Source organism: Nelumbo lutea, chromosome 4, assembly GCF_056320005.1.
Source record: "Nelumbo lutea isolate HS-2025 chromosome 4, American lotus-T2T, whole genome shotgun sequence".
Taxonomy (NCBI): domain Eukaryota; kingdom Viridiplantae; phylum Streptophyta; class Magnoliopsida; order Proteales; family Nelumbonaceae; genus Nelumbo; species Nelumbo lutea.
In genome coordinates this window covers 6,148,331-6,169,495 of record NC_142687.1, presented here as the reverse complement: position 1 = coordinate 6,169,495, position 21,165 = coordinate 6,148,331, and the positions used below count along the sequence as shown (strand labels likewise).

General features: G+C 46.3%; 1 protein-coding gene and 1 long non-coding RNA gene across 2 annotated transcripts; both read right to left on the bottom strand.

The window, feature by feature from the left end:
• Window positions 1-13,359: 13,359 nt before the first annotated feature.
• On the bottom strand, window positions 13,360-14,633 carry LOC148853596 (uncharacterized). The gene is made up of 2 exons (XR_016094784.1): window positions 14,108-14,633; window positions 13,360-14,012 (listed from the first exon to the last, which is right to left on the bottom strand). It is a non-coding gene; the product is annotated as an uncharacterized LOC148853596 (long non-coding RNA).
• A 3,694-nt stretch (window positions 14,634-18,327) lies between these two features.
• Window positions 18,328-20,743, bottom strand: LOC148853595 (uncharacterized). Its single transcript, XM_088982879.1, has one exon. The coding sequence runs from the start codon at window positions 20,356-20,358 to the stop codon at window positions 18,799-18,801; it is 1,560 nt and encodes a 519-aa protein (XP_088839005.1). The 5' UTR covers window positions 20,359-20,743; the 3' UTR covers window positions 18,328-18,798.
• Window positions 20,744-21,165: the final 422 nt, after the last annotated feature.

The window sequence follows — 21,165 nt, the reverse complement described above, 5'->3', positions numbered from 1 at the left end:
TTATGTGGATCCGTACAGAGACTTGCAAAAACAAGCATTGATTTATGTGTGATTTATGTGTGTTTGCCAGTGGGGGGAACCTTCATTTTTAACACATCCTCCAATGGGTAGACGCATTCACTGTTTTGCTGATGTACCTAAGTGTCAATAAATGGGTTCATTATTGCTTTTCTTGATTTTGTAAATAAATCAAGTATCAAAGTTTAGTGAATAAATGCCACGGTTCCAAATATATACAAAATATTTATGGGAATAAGAGATGGTTAATGGTTTCCTGCATGGTGTTGTCGCATAGAGTTCCAGTTCCAGCACGTTGTTGATTTTTCAAAATCCGATTTGTGTTATGAAGAAGAAGCCGGTAATCTGATATTACTGCCCACTTGTGATCTGCTGTTTGCTTTTGTGTAACGGGCGCCTATGTGGGACAAAACTTTGGCTGTTTGGAGGCTGTTTTCTCATTATCTTGTACATGACTCGTTACCTATTTCAGGTCTTTCATCTTTTCCATTCTTATGGCTGTATTTGGTTGTAGTGCAAATAAATTTGCACTAATGCAAAATAATGGTAGTACAAATGATTTTTGTTTAAAATTTGTTTTTTTTTTCCAAGTTTTACCTATATTTTGTTTGGTTACAATACAAATGAAATAAAAGGCCCAAGAAAAAATAAAATTGCACTGTAACTGATCACAGCATAAGGCTCAGTGTGGAAATTGTAAATACAAATATTTACAGTGCAAATACATATATATAGAGTGCAAAACCTTGTATTGTGTAGATCCAAAATATAAGGCTTTACATTTTGCATATTTGTATTTGTACTCCTTCCAAATTGAGTGTGTCGTGCAGAAGGCTAACACTTGTGATTGTATGTGCCTTCCTTATCGTACCTCTATTTGATATGTTTTATTCTGAACTGAAAGGAATTGACCCCTACCTAGCCCAATTCCAGGCTTTAGGGTTTACCCTACCTAACTTGCTAAAGAATTGGCCTTGGAATTGAATTTGCTTTGAAATAATCATATAAATCCAGATATTTTGGTGGTGTGAATATTTGAACCCAAGTACTCGTAGTTAAAAAACATGTTCTTGATTTTTTATTTGATTTGTTTTTCTTCAAATTTGACATTTGAATGTGTATAATAAATAATAAAAAAGGTAATTGATGGAGCGCAATTCGGCCAGTCTTAGCTGTCAACAAACTCGCCTCTGGGCTAGAGCGTCCGGGAGCCTGAAACGGGAAAGATGGGAGAACTCCAGGGGGAACCCGGTGGGATAGCTCCGAAGCTCAAGTCAGTAATCTCTCAAAGGCGAAGTGTAGACCAGATAGCGCAAAGTTCACATACCTTGTTTGTTGGGGGCAGGGGGCTTTTATAATCACTTCGCGCACTTGCTTTGAGGCCCTTGTTAGGTCGGGTATGATTACCCTTGCGTCTGTCAATTCGGTCGTTGCCTTTTCTGTTGGGACGGAACCGTCTCTGCCTAACCATCTCTCCAACTGGAGATGGTAGTGTCAGGAGGCGGTGGCAGGTGGCCGTTTAGAGTGCGGCCGTCAGGCGTCAGATCCCAAGTCAGTCAAGTGCGGCGTCCTCAGGTAAAGACTTCCTCAGTGTCAGGCATAGTACGGTTCGTTTGGTTTTGGTGCCCTAAAGGTGATGTGGTGGAGTGGTGAGCGAGGCGAAGTCTTGAGTTCAGAGGTATGTATAGGGCAAGTCAGTTCGGCGAGGTGCATCCCGATCTGTTACAAGGCAGGCCAGTTCGGCGAGGTGCATCCTGAGCTGTTACAAGGCAGTCCAGTTCGGCGAGGGGTATCCCGAGCTGTTACAAGGTAGGCCAGTTCGGCGAGGTGCATCCCGAACTGTTACAAGGTAGACCAGTTCGGCGAGGGGTATCCCGAGCTGTTACAAGGCAGGCCAGTTCGGCGAGGGGTATCCCGAGCTGTTACAAGGCAGGCCAGTTCGGCGAGGTGCATCCCGAGATGTTACAAGGCAGGCCAGTTCAACGAGGGGTATCCCGAGGTGTTACAAGGCAGCTAGTTCGGATTACTTTATGGTTTGGGGCAAAGGTGAGTTCGGGCCCCTAGTAGGGAGTTCGTACCGCTGGTTTCTCCCCTTGGTGCTTGGGCCTTAGGCTTGCTTTTGTGCCGAGCTGTTGCTTTTGCCACGTTCGCATAACTGTGAGATCGGGCCAAATCTTCCTTCATCAATTGCCCCCCACTCCTCGCGCCAAGGGTCTTGCCCTGGTGCGGGGAGTTTTGCGAGGTGGTAGGTGGATTTGTCCCATTCTTCGAATCTTGACTGCGTGAGTTGCTTTTGTCAAGGTTCTTCGGTTCCGAGAAGGCGGGAAACGTGCCTACTGCTCATAAATGTTGACGGTCGTGACAGCGTGGGTTTTAATTTCAAAAAATTATGCCGTTGGAATGTGACAGCGGGTCATTTAAATTTGAAAAAAGCGCGCCACTGCCATTCTGAAGGGACGTGCGCTGGTGGTTTTTGTCAGTTGTAGGGAGACGTGCGGTGCGGTTAGTTTCAGAAAGATGTGTGCCGGTGCGACGTCGGTTTCAAAAGACGTGAGCTGACGTTTCGCTCTTTTCGGAAAGACGTGCGCCAATCACGTCTCGACCTCACGGGACGTGCGGTCAGCGCGAATGTGGGCCATCAGATCGTCTTTGATCTGCACGGTCGGTTCTTGGTTACTATAGCTATAAATAGTGGGGGACCCCAGTCGATTTGTCACTTCTACGGTTTGCCTATTGAGCACGCGTCCAACTTTTCAGCTCGCGTCCAAGTTTTTCAGCTCGCGTCCAAGTTTTTTCAGCTTGCGTCTAGGCTGGTTACTTAGCCTCCAAGGTTTTTTGGCTTGTTCCCGTCTCTAGAGACTTCAAAACTTTCTTCCGGTGAGTACCTTCCTGAATCCACCCATTTTCCTCGATGTTTAGCTTTGATAGCTCAGACGACTCTTCAAGTAGGACTGTTGTAGGTTCTACAAACTGAGCCGTATCCCCCGACTGCCTTAGTGATCCCGAGGTGGAACTTGAGGATGACTATGAACCTGTAGACTGAGCCGCTTCGGGCAGTTTGGCGTCTATCTCTCGCCGAGGTTAGATGCTAGATAGGTTTGGTCCCTCAACCATGACGCCCGAGGGGCTCTAATCTATACTCATGTCTTACAATTTGCTTGGGGGGTATACATATTTCATTCCCTCGGGTAGTTTTCCTTGGGAACACGGTCCTGACGAGATCGTGATTTTTCGAGAGCAGCTCGCCGCGGGGCTGCGACTACCTTTCCACCCCCTTTTAGTCAAAGTCATAAACCACTTTGGCGTTACCATTGGCCAGCTTCACCAAAACTCTATTCAGAACCTAGTGGGGACAGTCTCCCTTTTCTGCGAGAAGAATTCCCCTTTAGACTTGGAGATATTCTCCTCCATCTTGATGCTTAAGAGACAAGCGAGTTCTCTTCCTAGGGGAAGATGGGCGTATTACCTTTCTCCTCGCCCGGGCATTAAGCTTCTGCACGATCTTCCTAATAAGGTCTCGGCATGGAAGCGGGACTACTTCGACGTGCGAAGTGCGCAAGGATGGCCCTTTCAGACCGGGTGGGGTGAGGCCGCTCCTGATTCTGGTGTCACTCTCGACAAGGAGACGGTGAAGGGCCTCCGACAATGGGCACGATAAGGTTTAACGTGTCATGAGTACTTGACGGAGGCCAAGCTTATTGCGGCCGGCCTGAGTTCGGGTAGGTTTCTAGTTCTGCGATTTCTTGCTTGCTTTTTTCCTTCATTTTTTCTGATGTCGAACTCGTTTCTACAGTTGTGATGGATGCGGAGAAAACTCGAGGGGGGCGCCTGTTCTAGGGCATGAAGAGGAGGAAGCGGGTCGCCAAGCGAACTCGTGCCGAGCTGCCCCCGGATGAGGAACCTCAAGTTCCAGGCCACACGCCGGAGGATCTACCGAGGGAGCCCGAGGTGACTCCGCCGATGTATGAAACTACCGGGGAACCTTACGCTGAGACCACTCATACGGGTGCTCCTACATACTCCAGTGCTCATGCTCACTCTGGGTCCGCTCATACGCGAGCTGGGCCGTCGGGCTCGGGAGCTCAAGGGGAGTTCAAGAGCGTGTTGACGCCGAGCTATGCTCTTCAGAAGAGTAGGGAGGCTACTTTCCCCGAGGAGATCGCGGCGTGGACCGATCTTCCTTTGAATCAGGTCGCCTGCCGCGCCGTAACACACGCTATGGTGGTAAGTCAGATTTCGTCTGCCTTCATTTTCTATCGCTTTGCTGTTGTTGCTCACTTGTTCCTTTTGGTAGGTGAATTCTTCAATTCACGCCTTAGCATCCCAAGTGGAGAGGAGCTCGCGACAGGCGCGAGCTGCTGAGGCTGCCGCCCATGCTGTTGAAGAGGCTTTCTGTGCCGTCGAGGCAAATTCCCGAGCCGCTGAGGCGGCCGCTTATGCTGCCGAAGAAGCTGCTCGCGTCGCCATGGCCAGGCAGGCGATGTCTCAGCGTGATGCTGAGGCCATGGGGGTAGTCATCAAACACATGGCGGATTTGAAGTTGGATTTGCAGCATCAAGTCGAATATCTTCAGGAGGACATCAGGGAGAAAACACAGATTTTTTCCCAAGGCATTGAAGACGCCAAGAAGAAGGCTGTTGAAGACTATATTGCCTCTCCGCGTTTTAACGATCTGATGGTGGATTCTTTCAGAAGGGGGTTCAAGCTGAGCCGATGGATGATTCAGAACACATACCCCGACCTCGATGTTAGTGCCATATCCACTTCGCGTATAACTCAGGAGATGGCCAATGCTGTCGATGGCGAGCCGGATTCTGAAGGAGAGGTAGGACCTTCGGGTGTTGTTGAAGTGCCTTCTGATGGCAAAGAAGTAGCTCCGGGCATGTAAAGATATTTTTTTTGAAGTGCCTTCTAATGGCCAATGTACTCCTGTTTCTTGCAACGGAATAGATAATCTTTTTGCCCAAGTGTTCCTTTTTCCGAACTGATTCTTTGTCGAACTGATAATATGCCACTGTTTCTTGTCCGGGTTATTATACTTACGCGACCTGTTTTGCCGCTAAGGCTTTTGAAGCGAACTGATTTTTTTGCCGAGCTGATAATATGCCCGACTTTTCTTTGCTTGTTTACGCCGAGGTTCCTCTTGGCTCTGCATCATGGCCCATATGACCTTATAGCGATTTCGTCCATTTCGCTTGGCGGTTTATAGGTAGTATCACCTTAAATTCACGATATTCCACGCTCGAGGTACTTGTTTGCCTTCTAAAGTTTCAAGCTCGTATGCCCCCCCGAGCGCTCTCTTTACTTTGTAGGGCCCTTCCCAGTTTGGGCCAAGTTTGCCCACACCGGGTTCGGGCACCATAATCTTATGAAGGACCAGGTCGCCGACTTGGAAGCTTCGTTGCTTTACTTTGGCATTGTAGTAGCGAGCTACCTACTGCTGGTAGGCCGCTGTCCGGATGTGCGCGAGGTCCCTTACCTCATCAAGTAGGTCAAGGTTGGTACGTAATTCCTCTCCGTTTGTTCGATCGTCGTATGTTTCTAATCGCAATGTTGGTACTTCAATTTCCGTCGGGATCACTACTTCAGTGCCGTAGGTGAGGTTGAAGGGGGTTTCTCTCGTGGCAGTTTTTTCTGTAGTTCGGTGAGCCCATAAGACACTTGGTAGCTCTTCTGCCCACAATCCCTTTGCTCGATCTAGACGTGCTTTCAGTTCGCGCAGGATAGCTCTGTTCATTACTTCCGTCTAACCATTTGCCTGCGGGTGCGCGACTGATGTGAAGTTTTGCCGAATCCCCATGTCTTGACACCATTCTTGGAACTTGATATCCTCGAACTGCTTGCCGTTGTCGGAAATTAGTACCCGAGGTAACCCGAAACGACATACTATGTTCTTCCAAAAGAAGTTCTGTATGTTTCGGGCCATAACAGTTGCCAGAGGTTCGGCTTCTATCCACTTCGTGAAGTAATCTACTGCAACAACTAGGAATTTTCTTCCACCTGTTGCTGGCGGGAATGGCCCCAGGAGGTCGATGCCCCATTGTGCAAAGGGCTACGGGTTGGCGAGGTATTTGAGGTCAGAAGCAGGCTGCTGGTGGATATTGACGTGCTTCTGACACTTGTCGCATTTTCTGACGAGCTCGACAGCTTCTGCCCTCATCGTTGGCCAGTAATATCCTTGTCAAAGTGCTTTTTGGGCGAGTGCTCTGCCCCCCAAGTGTCCGCCGCACAGGCCTTCATGAGTGTCGCGGAGTACGAACTTGGCTTCGGCAGGTCGCAGGCAACGCAAGTAGGGGAGCGTGTAGGACCGTCGGTATAACCGTTTGTCTATTATGACGTATTTGGCTGCCTGGCGTTGCATCCTCTTGGCCGCATTGCATTCTGCAGGGAGGGTTCCGTCTATCAAGAAGCTCGCGAGTGGGTCGATCCAGCTCGGCTCTGCTTCGAGGACGGGAGTGACCTCCTCTGCCCCCCCAAGAATACTAGGCCGAGGTAAATCCTCTATGTACACGGTTCTCATGTTGTTGTGACTTGTGATGGCTAACCGGGACAGAGCGTCGGCCTCAATGTTCTCTGACCTCGGGATTTGCCTGATGAAGTGTGACTGGAAGTTGAGCAGGGCCTCTTTTACTTTCGCCAAATATGCGATCATGGAGAGCTCGCGTGCTTCATACTCGCCCGTAACTTGGTTGACCATGAGCTGGGAATCGCTGCAGATGACTAAGTGCTTTGCCTTTACCTTTTGCGCTAGGTTCAGCCCGACTATCAGTGCTTCGTACTTTTCCTCGTTGTTGGATGCCGCGAACTCGAAGCGTAGTGCGTATTCTAATTTTGTTCCGCTCGGGCCGCATAAGACTATTCCAGCCCCGCTGCCTTGCTGGTTCGAGGAACCATCCACGTGAAGGATCCAGGGCTCCTCTTCCCAATTCGCGTTTCGCCTGAGCAGGAGAGATGCTACACTAGCTGCTACTTCACGGGGTTCAGACTCCATTGGCTCGGGAGCTCCGGGTTCGCCCGAACTGGGGACCTCGGGCTCAACCTGTAGGGCTTCGTGGCTGAAAGTGCACTCGGCGATAAAATTTGCCAAAGCTTGGGCCTTAATTGCGGTCCGTGGTTTGTACTGGAGATCGTACTCGCTGAGTTCGATGGCCCACTTCGTCAGCCTACCGGAGACCTCAGGATTCAGCAAGACTTGTTTTCGGGGTTTGTCGGTTAAGACGACGACGGTGTGAGCTTGGAAGTACGGGCGGAGTTTCCGAGCTGATATCACCACTGTGTAGGCAATTTTTTCTATTTGCGGGTACCTTTTTTCTGCTCCCTTCAAAATTTTACTAACATAATAGATGGGCCGCTGGACTCGATCTACTTGTTTTACTAATACCGAACTGACCACTTCGTCGCTCGCCGAGAAGTACAGTTCTAAGACCTCGCCCTCCTCGGGTCTGGCTAAGGTTGGTACGGTCGCGAGGTAAGTTTTTAGCTCATCGAACGTGAGCTGGCATTCTCGGGTCCATTCGAATCCTTTGCCTTTGACTGCCTTGAAGAAAGGCAGGCAACGGTGTGCCGATTTGGACATGAAGCGGCTCAGAGCGGCTATGCGGCCGTTTAGCATTTGAACTTCTTTTACTTTCTGAGGTGGTCTCATATCAAGGATGGCCTTTATTTTGTCTGGGTTGGCCTCAATACCGCGCCGGTTGACAATGTATCCTAGAAACTTTCCCGAGGTGACACCAAAGACACACTTGTTTGGGTTTAATCTCATGTTATATTGACGCAGGATTTGGAAGACAGAATCCAAGTCTTTTATTAATTCTCGCGAAAACTGTGTTTTGACGACCATGTCGTCTACATAACATTCGATTTTCATGCCAATTAAAGGCCGAAAAAGTTTATTTACAAGTCTTTGAAAGGTCGCACCAGCATTCTTTAGCCCGAAGGGCATGACCTTGTAACAGTACAGGCCGAACTCGGTAATGAAGCTGGTTTTTTCTTGGTCGGACAGGTCCATCTTGATCTGGTTGTAGCCTGAGTAGGCATCCAGGAGGCTTAGCAGCTCGTGCCCCGGGGTCGCGTCCACCAGGCGGTCAATTCGGAGCAGGGGAAAGCAGTCTTTTGGGCAAGCTCGGTTTAGGTCGGTGTAGTCGACGCACATGCGCCACTTGCTGTTGGCTTTTTTCACCAGCATTGGATTGGCTACCCAGCTCGGGTAATGAACTTACCTTAGGAAGTCCGCTGCGAGGAGCTTTTCGACTTCTTCGTCGACCGCCCTCCAGTGCTTCGGGGCTAAGTTGCGTTTCTTCTATCTAATGGGTCTAACTACAGGGTCAGTGTTAAGCTTGTGAGTTATAAGGCCAGGGTCAATACCAGGCATATCTGCCGCGGACCATGCAAATATATTTAAGTTTTGGAGTAAGAAACTCACCAGTTCAGTTCGCAAAGGCTCGTTGATGGAGGCACCGATCTGTAGTGTTCGCGCCGAATTTGTAGCCGAGGTCGGGACTGCGACTGTTTCCTTAGTGGGCGAAGCTCGTTCCTTGCCCTGCTCCGCAGGTCGCTCTAGTTCGAGATCGTCGGCTGCCTTGGTTTTTCCCTTTAGGGCGGAAACATAGCACTTGCGGGACTCAAGTTGGTCGCCCCGCGCTACCCCCACACCAAAGTCCGTGGGGAACTTCATTGCTAGGTAATAGGTGGAGACCACCGCACGCAGAATATGCGTAATTGGTCACCCTATTATGGTGTTGTATGGGGAGGGGGTCGCGACCACTAGGAAATCGTGGTTGAGTCTTACCGCGCACGGCCATGTGCCGACTTCCACAGGTACTGTTATTTTTCCCAAGGGCCTGACTTCCTCTCCGATGAAGCCTACCAGAGGAGTGTGAGCAGGTTTCAAATCGCTTTTCTACAACTGCAATTGGTCGAACGCCGATTTGAATAGGATGTTCGCCGAACTGCCTGAGTCCACCAGTACGCGCCGGACTTCGAAGTCGCTGATCCTTAGCTTTATGACGAGTGCGTCGTCGTGGGGGTAGTGGACACCTTGCGCGTCGTCTTCTGTAAAAAAGATCGGTTCTTCTTTCTTTGGCCTCTTGGGAGGGTTCTGCTCCTCTCGGGCTGGTTCGCGAACTGACGTCCTTGCTGTCGCCGAAGTGCATCCTGCCACCACCGAACCGCCCACTATCACGTGGATGGTACCCCAGACTGGCCTTTCTTCTAGGGGAGGTCGTTGCAAGGCTTCGGCCGGTCTGTTGCTCGGCTCAGGGACATCCTTCTCGTGTTCCCCTTGCCGACCTACTTTATTACTATTGTCATAATGTACAAAATTTCTTAAGTACCCGCGACGGATGAATCCTTATATCTCGTCGCGGAGATTATTACATTGCTCGGTGCTATAACCGTGATCTTTATGAAAACTACAATATAAATTTTTGTTCCTCTCGTTGGGGTTGCTCTTTATGCGAGGTGGCCACTTTACATAACAGGCGTCCTTGATCGTCATCAGGATCTCGGTCCGCCTTGCGTTCAATGGCGTGTAATCCGTCCGAACGGCTAAGGGAGCTCGGGACGGCTGGCTTGGCTTTGCCTCTCGGTTCTGGCATCTTCTGTCGCTGGGGTTGGAGGGCTCGCCTTCTCTTTTTCTTTTTTCAGCCCCGCCTTCGTTTTTTCTGGTTTATCTCTTCCTCTGTTCTCATAAACTTGTCCGCGAGCTTGAGAAAGTCGGCCACGGTTGCTGGCTGGCTGGCCACCATGTGCCATTTGAACTCTTTGTGCGTCACCCCTCTTTTGGCCGCGACGAGCTGTACCGCGGGGTCTAACCGAGGGATTTGCAAACATGCCTCATTGAACCGTTTGATGTAGCTCCGGATGGGTTTTCCCTCTCTTTGGATTACCCCGAAGATACTTTCATCGGTTCTGGGACACCTTTTGCTGGTAACAAAGTGCGTAGTGAAGATTTGCATGAACTGGGGCCAGCTTCTTATTGACCCAGAAGCTAGGTTCCGGTACCAGGTGCGGACCACCCCTCTGAAGGTGGTGGTGAAGGCTACGCACATGCATGACTTGGTTGCCCTAGCGAGGTGCATTTGCGACTGAAATGCGTCGACGTGGTCGTTGGGGTCAAAGGACCCATCATACTTGTCCAGAGAAGGGAGTTTGAAATCTCTAGGCAATGGGACTGCCAAAAGTTCTGCTGAAAGGGGGGAAGGAACTGAGAGAATGGGGACGGTTTTTACCTCGCCCGAGCTCGTTTATTCCTTGCCTCTAAGCTCGAGTAGCACGCGGGTAGTAGTTCGGCGACTTTGCCGGCGCCTTCTTTGAGTGGGCCTGGTGCTGGCGCTGCTTGCCTCCGTGTTGCCGAGCTCGATGGGCCCGGAATGCTGGCCTGCTGCTAAGGTGCTGAAGCGGTTCTCCGTGAGTGGACTGCGTGGCGGGGGTGATCTTTCTTTGCTTTCGGCCCGCGGATGAGGCCTGACTATTAGGGGGGTTCTGTGGTCGGGAAGCCTCTCCTTGGTGAGGTCGTCCACTTTGAGGGGAGGCCTTGACCGGCTTTGAAACGGGGTGCCGGGGTGGAAGCAGTGGTTGGTTCAAGGGTAGCTGAGGGAACTGTTGTTGATAATGGTGTTGGGAGAGGTTGTGCAACACCTGGTGTTGCTAGAGTTGGTGCTGCTGGAATTGCTGCATTTGGGCCTGCATTGCCCGCATCCATTGCATGAGGTCATCTAGTTGGTTTTGGCGGGCTGCTAGTGGGACAACAGTTGGTTTCGCGAAGTTCGTTTCGATGGGGGGTGGAAGGGGAATGTTCAGCGAGGGAGTGTTCAGAGGTGCCACTGCCTGTGGCACATTCAGACTTGGGATCCCATCCACTGAAAGGGGGATGGTGAACTGCTCAATGCACACCGCCGGAACATGAAGTTGTTCTCCGGTAGTGGTTGTTTCAGTTCCACATCCGGCACTGCTGGAGGAGGCCATTTCGGTGTTGGAGTTTTTGAAAGAAGGGTAGGTAAAAGAGATTTAGAGGGAGGCTTTTGGAAGCGTTCCCACAGACGGCGCCAATTGATGGAGCGCAATCCGGCCGGTCTTAGCTGTCAACGAACTCGCCTCTGGGCTGGAGCGTCCGGGAGCCTGAAACAGGAAAGATGGGAGAACTCCGGGGGGAACCCGGTGGGATAGCTCCGAAGCTCAAGTCAGTAATCTCTCAAAGGCGAAGTGTAGACCAGATAGCGCAAAGTTCACATACCTTGTTTGTTGGGGGCAGGGGGCTTTTATAATCACTTCGCGCACTTGCTCCGAGGCCCTTGTCAGGTCGGGTATGATTACCCTTGCGTCTGTCAATTCGGCTGTCGCCCTTTCTGTTGGGACGGAACCGTCACTGCCTAATCGTCTCTCCAACTGGAGATGGCGGTGTCAGGTGGCCGTTTAGAGTGCGGCCGTCAGGCGTCAGATCCCAAGTTAGTCAGGTGCGGCGTCCTCGGGTAAAGACTTCCTCAGTGTCAGGCATAGTACGGTTCGTTTGGTTTTGGTGCCCTGAAGGTGATGTGGTGGAGTGGTGAGCGAGGCGAAGTTTTGAGTTCGGAGGTATGTATAGGGCAGGTCAGTTCGACGAGGTGCATCCCGAACTGTTACAAGGTAGGCCAGTTCGGCGAGGTGCATCCCGAGCTGTTACAAGGCAGGCCAGTTCGGCGAGGGGTATCCCGAGCTGTTACAAGGCAGGCCAGTTCGGCGAGGGGTATCCCGAGCTGTTACAAGGCAGGCCAGTTCGGCGAGGGGTATCCCAAGCTGTTACAAGGCAGACCAGTTCGGCGAGGTGCATCCCGAACTGTTACAAGGCAGGCCAGTTCGGCGAGGTGCATCCCGAGCTGTTACAAGGCAGGCCAGTTCGGCGAGGGGTATCCCGAGCTGTTACATGGCAGGACAGTTCGGATTACTTTCTAGTTTGGGGCAAAGGTGAGTTCGGGCCCCTAGTAGGGAGTTCGGACCGCTGGTTTCTCCCCTTGGTGCTTGCACCTTAGGCTTGCTTTTGTGCCGAACTGTTGCTTTTGCCATGTGTCGCATAACTGTGAGGTCGGGCCAAATTTTCCTTCATCAGTAATATTTACAAAACTTAAATTATAATGAAAATTTTGAATTATATTAAATTATTCAATTTAATCAATAAATGTCACAAGTTTTGAGCTATTATTATTTTTGAAAATCAAGTATTTGAATAATAGTATTCTTTTTGGGTGGGAAAGGAATAAAGAAATAACAAGTTCCATGGGCAACCCATAGAACTGCCAAGGCCAAAATTGGCCTTAGAACCAATCTTGGCAGGGTAGATTTTGGTCCCAAAAACCTGGAACTGACCCCTGTCAGGTTTTCAGTCCCAAAAACCTGGAACTGGCCCATACCTCTAGTCAGTATCAACTTGATTGCCATTTTAATAGAAATTGTTTTGGATACTCAATCTTGATCTCAATAATTTATACTTGTATTATTGTTTGTCATTGTTAGAATAATGGCCGTCCAAAAATGGAGAAGAAAATGGGATAAGCTGAAATTAGATGAAGCAAGAAATGGAAATTTAGGTATCAACTTGATTGCCATTTTAATAGAAATTGTTTTGGATACTCAATCTTGATCTCAATAATTTATACTTGCATTATTGTTTGTCATTGTTAGAATAATGGCCGTCCAAAAATGGAGAAGAAAATGGCATAAGCTGAAATTAGATGAAGCAAGAAATGGAAATTTAGTTGGTAAATGTCTAAGAGCACAATGCTGAGTTTGATACTTTGATCAATCTTTAAGAAAACTATTGAAATTTGAAACCACTGAGTTGGAGAGCGAATGAACCGAATCTGCTTCCAACAAATTAGTTTCAACACACTTCTAACATGATCTGCATCACACATCTCATACATGGTGGGTTTAGTTTCCTGATAAGATGTAGAGTGTCCGATAATGTTGGAACAAGTTTTGTATGAAGCAAATCCCTACTCATTCGATCCAGTCACCGATTGCACAATAAATGTGTATACAAACCTGTGATTTTTTTTTGGATAATTTTTTTCAAGATCAAAGAAACCTTAACAATTTTTATAAATAAAAAAATTAAAAACTACAATGAAAAAATACAAATTATCATTTTGCTGAATTTTAGTTCCCAATGGAAATGAAAATAGCTACATTCAAGATAAAAAAGATTGAAGATGCCCCAATTGAATTTATTCCGATTTCCTCCTAGAATGACCCTCCAGCTCCAGAAACTACCTCACAGCACTCGTTGCCGTGCATCTCCCCTGTCCCCATGAATGAAAATCATGAGACAAGGATTTAGCGTCATTTAATAACAGTGGGAGTAAGGTGATAGCTTTAATGACTTGAGTGAATATTTGTTAAAGGAAGTATATCAATGCAAAAATATAGGTCCCTGCTTCATTTTAAGCATGAAGCTACTTTGAATCAAATTTTTGCCAAGGATGTCCCAGTACGGACATCGGCCGAGGCATCAATGCTACCTGCCATAACAATGGAACAAGTTGCTTTCCAGTTTCCATACAAAATCTATCCACAATTCCACATACTTATCTACAAGTTGCTATAGGCATAGCGCATCAACTTTTAGGTTCATGGCCTAACAGGGGCGTCGCTGATATTTCTCGATCATCGGTTCTTTTTTTTTTTGGCAAACAAGAAGGAAGCAGCTTTCATTAAGGGCATCAGTCATGGTGGCATAATTACATTTTATAGCCATCTGGCCCTTACATGCAGTAGTTTGCTGCTCTACCCATTTTATAGCCACCAAGGAGATATTCCCTGTGTGCAGCCGTAGTGGTTTGTTGTTGGGCACAGATCCGTTCCGCCTGCTAAAATGCTTAAGCAATCGCTATCTGGTTGGGTCTGCTTCAGGTCATCTGGGCTGGTTTTGATGATGTTTTTTCGAATATGACGACAAGCAGGAGTATTCGCCAAACAGATACTGGAGAGGACGCCTCTTTAATTCCCTTACCAGAAATTGCCTAAATTAAAAAATAAAAATAAAAATTAAAACGTTTTCTTGACGAGAAATCATAACCTAATAAACGGTATTAGGAAATAGGAAGAATTGTAATACGTTATAGGATAAATTGATAATGATAGGCGAAAGCGAAGCACGAAGCCGGGAATAATTTTTTGGCTTTAGCTTCTTGGAAAACTTCCTGTAGATTGTAGAAAACTTTGTTTTCCTGCGCCTCGTCTTGATGTTAGATATCTTAGAAAACATTCATAAAATTTTCTTGACCAATTTAATTCAAAATTGGGGCACCCAAATGAATCGTCTGTCAAGAACACAGTGAAAGATTTCAAATGAAATGACTAAGAAAGAAAAAAAAATAAAATGAAAAAGTGAGTGAAAAAAAAATAAAAAAGATGGAAGAGGCCTCAGAAATGCTACAAATTCCTATCATGGCTACAGTCAAATAATGTAGGCAATGCGTTGTTTGCAACATGATCGTCATTGGCCTCTCATCTGTTATCCACAACTTCTCATTCCCTTTTCTCAGAAAGAACCAGAGAATGAGAGACCCTCCATCTGAAGTCTGAACAAAATAACCCTAACCCATCACGCACCCTATCGCGGACTCGCGGCTGCTGCTCCTTTGTTTCATTATGTCCTCGACTTCTTAAATACATTTTCAAACGATTGTGAAACTCTAGTTTAAGCCGTGGGGATTGGGCTGGAACCAATGGGCCTCTGGGCTGGGCTCATTTAGTTGTCTCGTTTAACTTTCCTTTCTTAGGAAACCACTCCATTGGATGGATTGAGCCTACCCATCCTTGCAAGAACTGGTCATATGGACTCGTTTCGATATTTGAAGATATGAATTCAATTCCATTTTTCTTAATAATAAGAAATGGATCCATTTAATTGTCATATTAATTAATTTTGAGTTCTATGCAATACTAAAGGCTGCGTTTGGAAGCGGTGTAAAACGTTATCGATGACGTTTCATACCGGACTGTTTGAAAATGAGAATCATTAAACATGCTTATTGATGTAGTTTATACATTGATTTTATGGATGTAAAACCTTATCATAAGTGACATTTTACATTGATTTACGATGTAAAATTCCACTCCATCCAAACGCCTACAAATCTGAAATGGAGTGAGTTTTACATCGATCTTGATTTACACTCCAAACAAACATCAATGAAACTAAACCAATGGTGAAGTTTTACACCTCTTCCAAACGCAGCTGAAATGAAAATTATCGCTTTCTATTCTTCTTTTTCCTTGATAAGCATGTAAGATGTTTATTTATTTATTTTTGGTAAAAAAACAAAGAGATAGAGATTAGAGTGATGCTCCTAGTATATAAGGAGGTCTCTTTATCCTTTGATTTGCATTTCTATAGAAATGAAAATTCATTTGTTTGTAAATCAATTTCATTTGCGTTGGTACAAAAAAATGTATGGGAGTTCAAATGAATTGAGTGCAAATCTTGTTTACTTTTGTTTGCTAGCTGACAGTACAAATGGAGTCAAACAACACCTGAAGCTAAAGGTGTTGTTTGGAACGAATGTCGCTTTCTGAGAGGTGTTTTCTCGAAAACAATGCTGTTTTCTTAGGTTTTCTATTTTATCACCATTGTTGTTTCTGTCACATAGGTGTTTTTTAATGCCATGTCACCTTAGTGTTGCTATCAATAGCAGAAAAAATGGGACAACACAAAAAAAGTCATTTTCTCATACCATACCTTTCTCTATTTCCAAGGTGTGAGAAAATGTTTTTTTGAAAACAAATGGCTAACCAAACAATAGATATCTCCCCCCCCCCCCCCCCCCCCACAAAAAAAAAGGATTATAACAAATAAGGGCAACTTTAGGGCCTTAATATCAATTAAAGTAATACTTTAAAAAAAATTCAAAAATAGGTTAACTTTTTTAAAATAATATCAATTAAGGGCAAAAACAATGTTCATCTTCTTCCTCTTAAAATCCATTCACCAGCACCGCCATCCGCTGCCGCCTCCGGCAACATTGTCGGAGGTGAGTGGAGGCAGAGGTGATGGCGGCAGCGCTGTTAGTCATTCATTTGCCCAACATTGCCACCTTTGCCCACCAGCGCCACTGCCTCCACCCACCTTTAGCAACATTGCTGGAGGCAGAGGCGGAGGTGGTAGTATTGGGCAGAGGAATGACCACTAGCGCCGCCGTTGCCTCTGCCTCCACCCACCTCTGACAACGTTGTCGGAGGCGGAGGCGGAGGTGGGCGAAGGTAGAGGCGGCGACGCTGGTGGTCATTCCTTTGCCCAATGCCACCACCTCCGCCCACCAGCGTCGTCGCCGTTGCCTCTACCTCCGCCCACCTCCGACAAAGTTGCCGGAGGCGAAGGCGGAAGTGGGCAAAGGTGGCGACGTCGGGTAGAGGAATGACCACCAGCGCCGTCGCCGCCTTTGCCTCCACCCACCTCCGACAATATTGTCGGAGGCGGAGGCAGAGGCGGAGGTGGGCAAAGATAGGTGGAGGCGTTGCCGGAGGCAGTGGTGAATGGCGGTGCTAATGAATGGATTGCAAGAGGAAGAAGATGAGCAGTGTTTTTACCCTTAATTGATATTATTTTTAAAAGATTAACCTATTTTTAAAATTTTTAAAAAATATTAATTTTATTGATATTAGGGCCCAAAAGTTACCCTTATCTACTATAGTCGTCCATAAAAAAAGGAATTTCTGATATAGTACTGACGTGGTGGAAACTGCATTGATGCCAAACACCATGAACCAATTGATATCATGCAATAGAATCTTCGATTCTTTGCAACATTACATTATGTCAACAAAATAGGTTGTAACCAGCGGAGATTCCAATGAGTGGCACTACCATATGTACATTGGGGCAAGTTTGCTAGTTGAGTTGTGGAGCTTTCCTGAATGAGAAAAGCTTTTTCTTCTTCATGGAAGGAGGAAATTCCTCGACCCCTTAGAGCAAGAGATAACAAAGAATCTTGAACTTCAATGTGACAGCATGGGTTACATAACAAACAGTATTTTCACAGGTTGGGTCATGGTTATTATGAGCGATATGAATCATATATGCGAATGATTCCAATTATAATCCTGAATGAATGAACAAAAGTCATCTTCATTATAATCCTAAGCCTTTATCCCAATTATATATGATCAGCGACATGAATCATATTTCCCTATTCCATCCTGTTTAATACAATATCCATTGTTAAATTATGAGCATTTAAGTCATTTCTTATTGCTGTTCCTTTTTGTCTGCCCCTTAACCCTTCCAGCCCTCCAACTTGTAAATGAAGGAACAAAACTACTTTCTCGAATGATCAACGAATCTTGCAGTTGACAAATTAGTTTAATGTTGAGGAGTATCTTAGTCTCTTTCCCACTCTCTATAAACATAAAACTTTGTTAGATCGGCGAAATAGTCTACTAATTGTATCTTAAACTCAACTGTTTTGTTTATTTTATGAAAAAATACGATTGCCAAAACAGTCCCCTTAATTATTTAGGTCCCGTTTGCTTTTCGATAAATTATTTATTCGGGTAAATGTAATTATTTGGGTAAGATTTACTCAGGTAAATGCAATTACTTGGGTAAGTTTTTCTTGGAAAACACTTACCCGTGTAAGTACATTTACCCATGTTCTTTTATTTCCCAATTAAATTAGGTAAATGACCATTTTAGTCATAAAATACATTATTAAAAGGGGCATCTTTATCTCATTCAAGTGTTGTCAACTTTCCTACCCCATAGGTAGGAAAGTTATTTACATCAAACTCATTGCTTCGGGGAGAAACTTCAGGTTTAGTTGATGCTCAAGGATCTCAAATTCTGCAACTCATGAAGCAGCCAAGTTAGGTTTTGAAAGTTGTTTTTCTTCTTGTAATGCTATATCTCTTTTGTTTGTCTGATCCCATCAAACGGATGATCTGCTCTTGATTGTATTGTTTTTCTGGTTTTAATAAATTATGAATTTACCAAAAAAAAAAAAAGAAAGTTTTACCACCTATGAAATACCCGGGTAAGTGGTACCCACCAAAATAAACTTTTCTTGATCCCACATAAATGTGAAAAAAGAATATAAGATTCTTAGTTAACGAGAACCAAAATCACATTTATCAATTTTTCCCCTCTCAAAATCCAAAAAAGAAGAAACTCTTAAATGCACGTGTAAATGTATTTACTACTTGAATGGATGTTTATTAATTTCTTTGATTCATGATGAACTAAGAATCGAATCTATTGGCTTTTAATCACTAAAGAATCTTTGAGTTGAATAGTGTCTCAATTGAAATGCAACTTTCAGACACAACAAAGGTCAGATGTTACAATAATAAAATCAAGGGCCGTGGACCTTTACTATTCAGATGTAACAGCTACTGACGTATGACTTGGGGTGGGGGATCTGGAATTGCACTTCATACATATAAATTGATACAAATAGAACTTAACGGAATGACAAAACAGGATTCATGTAGCAAAAAAAAAAAAAAAAACTACATAATTGGAGCCTTAATGATGATGATGATGATTTCAGCTCTTATTACATATGTGCCATGATATATAATAAAACTCATTAATTATAACATATCAAATCCTTCATAGGCGAGTTGCATGGTTGAATGAAGTTTCATCTAGTAAATCATATCTTACTGCACTCTCTCTTGCTTTATTATGGGGAGATGGAATATATATGAGTGATTGTAGTGGAATGCATAAATATTCTGTCGTGATAAAGTAGGAGAAGAGATAGAATATCTCTCCCTGTCTCTCACTCCATCAGTCGCTTGCCATGTTCAAGTATTCCCACCGTGGCTGTGGCCATTGGCGTGTGTCGCCGTCTGGTCCTGGTTGGAGAATGGCTTTCTAGAGAGGGAAAGGTGAATCCCAGGATCATGGTGAACGAAGGAGGTGTTGTAGAGAATAGAATTGTTGATGCCCTGTACGTTGCTATTAACGTATACGGGCAGCCGCTTCTTTCCCGGCGTTGCTGCTGTGTTACCGTTCTTCTTTGTTTTCCCATCATCGTCGCTGCTGCTGCTGTTGCCCGATTGATCACTGTTGCTGCTGCTTCCAGATCGTAGACGATGGGGATTCCCTTTGTTCTCCTGTAATTTCTTTTTGTTGAAGTAACCGAGTTCCATGTAAGCACCCTTGTTTTCACCTGATATGGTTATCACCTTCATACCACCCTCTGCAGAACCCGCCTCAGACTTTTTACGAACATCCTTCTGGTTAGAGGAGGGTCTACCCTCGCCAACCTTGCTCAGTAAGTTATCAGTAGTACTCCCTGGCATTGTCTTATGCGTCTCCTGCACAACCACATTCTTCTGCTCAGCCACCAGTGGAGGCTTTGTCTCGGGTTCTGGATCCGCCTTTAGTGGGTGGGATGGTGGCGATGACAGAGAAGTGGGTGGTGCCGAAAGTTTGGTCGTGGGAGACTGCGGTTGGGTTTGTTGAAAAGACTTGATGATCGGGGGAGATTTGGGTGGAGGAGTCGGCACATGAACAACGGTTTCGAGTTTTGGAGACGTCATCAGAGAAGAAGACGATGTTTTGGTCGTCGCTGGAGGGGGAGATGGCTGGGTAACAGTGGATGTCTTGGTTATCGGAGAAGATGGCAGGGAAGCAGTGGAAGTCTTGGGTACCGGAGAAGACGGCAAGGGAGCAGCGGAAGTCTTGGTTACCGGAGAAGACGGCAGGGGAGCAGTGGAAGTCTTGGTTACCGGAGAAGACGGCAGGGAAGCAGTGGAAGCCTTGGTTACCGGAGAAGACGGCAGGGGAGCAGTGGAAGTCTTGGTTACCGGAGAAGACGGCAGGGAAGCAGTGGAAGCCTTGGTTACCGGAGAAGACGGCAGGGAAGCAGTGGAAGTCTTGGTTACCGGAGAAGACGGCAGGGAAGCAGTGGAGGTCTTGGTTACCGGAGAAGATGGCAGGGGAGCAGTGGATGCCTTAGTTAGCGGAGAAGATGGCAGGGGAGCAGTGGATGCCTTGGTTACCGGAGAAGATGGCACCGAAGAAGTGGAAACCTTGGTTATTGGAGAAGATGGCAGCGAAGAAGTCGACGACGTTGAAGTCAGCTTTGGGGTTGAAGGTGTCTCAACCACCTGCGCTGAAGGAACAGTGGATTGAGCGGGTACTCGTGGCTGAGCTGTTGGAGGTGGAGGTGGAGGTGGAGGCTGAGGCTGAGGCTCAGGTTGTGGTGGGGCAGTTGGAGGTCTAATCGCCTGTTGTGATGCAGTGCGAAGAAGAGGAGCCCTTGTCTGGGTTACGGGAGGTTGAGGCTGAGGAGCCGGGTCTTGCCGAATTTGGGAAAGCAGGCGGAACAAGGTACGAGATGGAGGCTGGCTATCCATTCTTATTGTGGATGAAGACCGATCGAGCTAGGCCCTTAGGAGGTTACAACGATGAGAAGTTGTACCTGTAACTTACTGAATGGATTAAAAGAAAATGGATCGATGAGAAAACAATATCAGGTTGCCCTTATTTATAGCTAGCAATGACTAGTAAACTATGAGCTAGTGAGCACGATAGAGGGCGACGGGGACATGAAAAAAGGAATGCATCAGATTCGAAACTGAGACATCTCACGCATACGACTCGCAATGAAAAGAATGGTATGACAGTACTACTGTTTCTGGCTGGGCCCTCATTGGATTCGCCGTTGCTGTCTTCGTCTTCCATCTGACATTGCTTGCTCGCCCCCCGATTCTCTTTTTCTTCCTTCCCCCGCCTCTTGCCCTTGCTTTTAAAGGACCCTCATTCCTCCCTGCAGCAGATAAAAAAAGTGCTCGACTGTAAAAGGAGAAAAAGAGATCTAAAATGAGCACGTTTCCAGGGCATGAACTTCGAATGCTCTCAAGGAGAGGACATAATATAGGGAAGCCTCATCTTTTGGTCTATCCTCGAAACGCTTCTTTCTGATAAACTAATCCTTTTATATATTAATTAATTAACTATCTTCGTCTTCCTTCTTATTTGTCTCTCGCCCGCATTGTTTATGCAATTAAGTTCCTCACTACCTCTAACGTGGTCTTCAAGCAACAAATTGCGAGCCTCCCGAACTTCTGTTTACTAAGCAAATTAAAACAACCAGTTTGCATTCTGAATGACGCACTGTTTTCAAAATCGGACCGACCGGAAAAACCGGGAACTGGTCACTG

Bases quoted from the DNA above. Each gene is read 5' to 3' on its own strand.
- LOC148853595 (XM_088982879.1), bottom strand. From the start codon at position 20,358: ATGGATAGCCAGCCTCCATCTCGTACCTTGTTCCGCCTGCTTTCCCAA.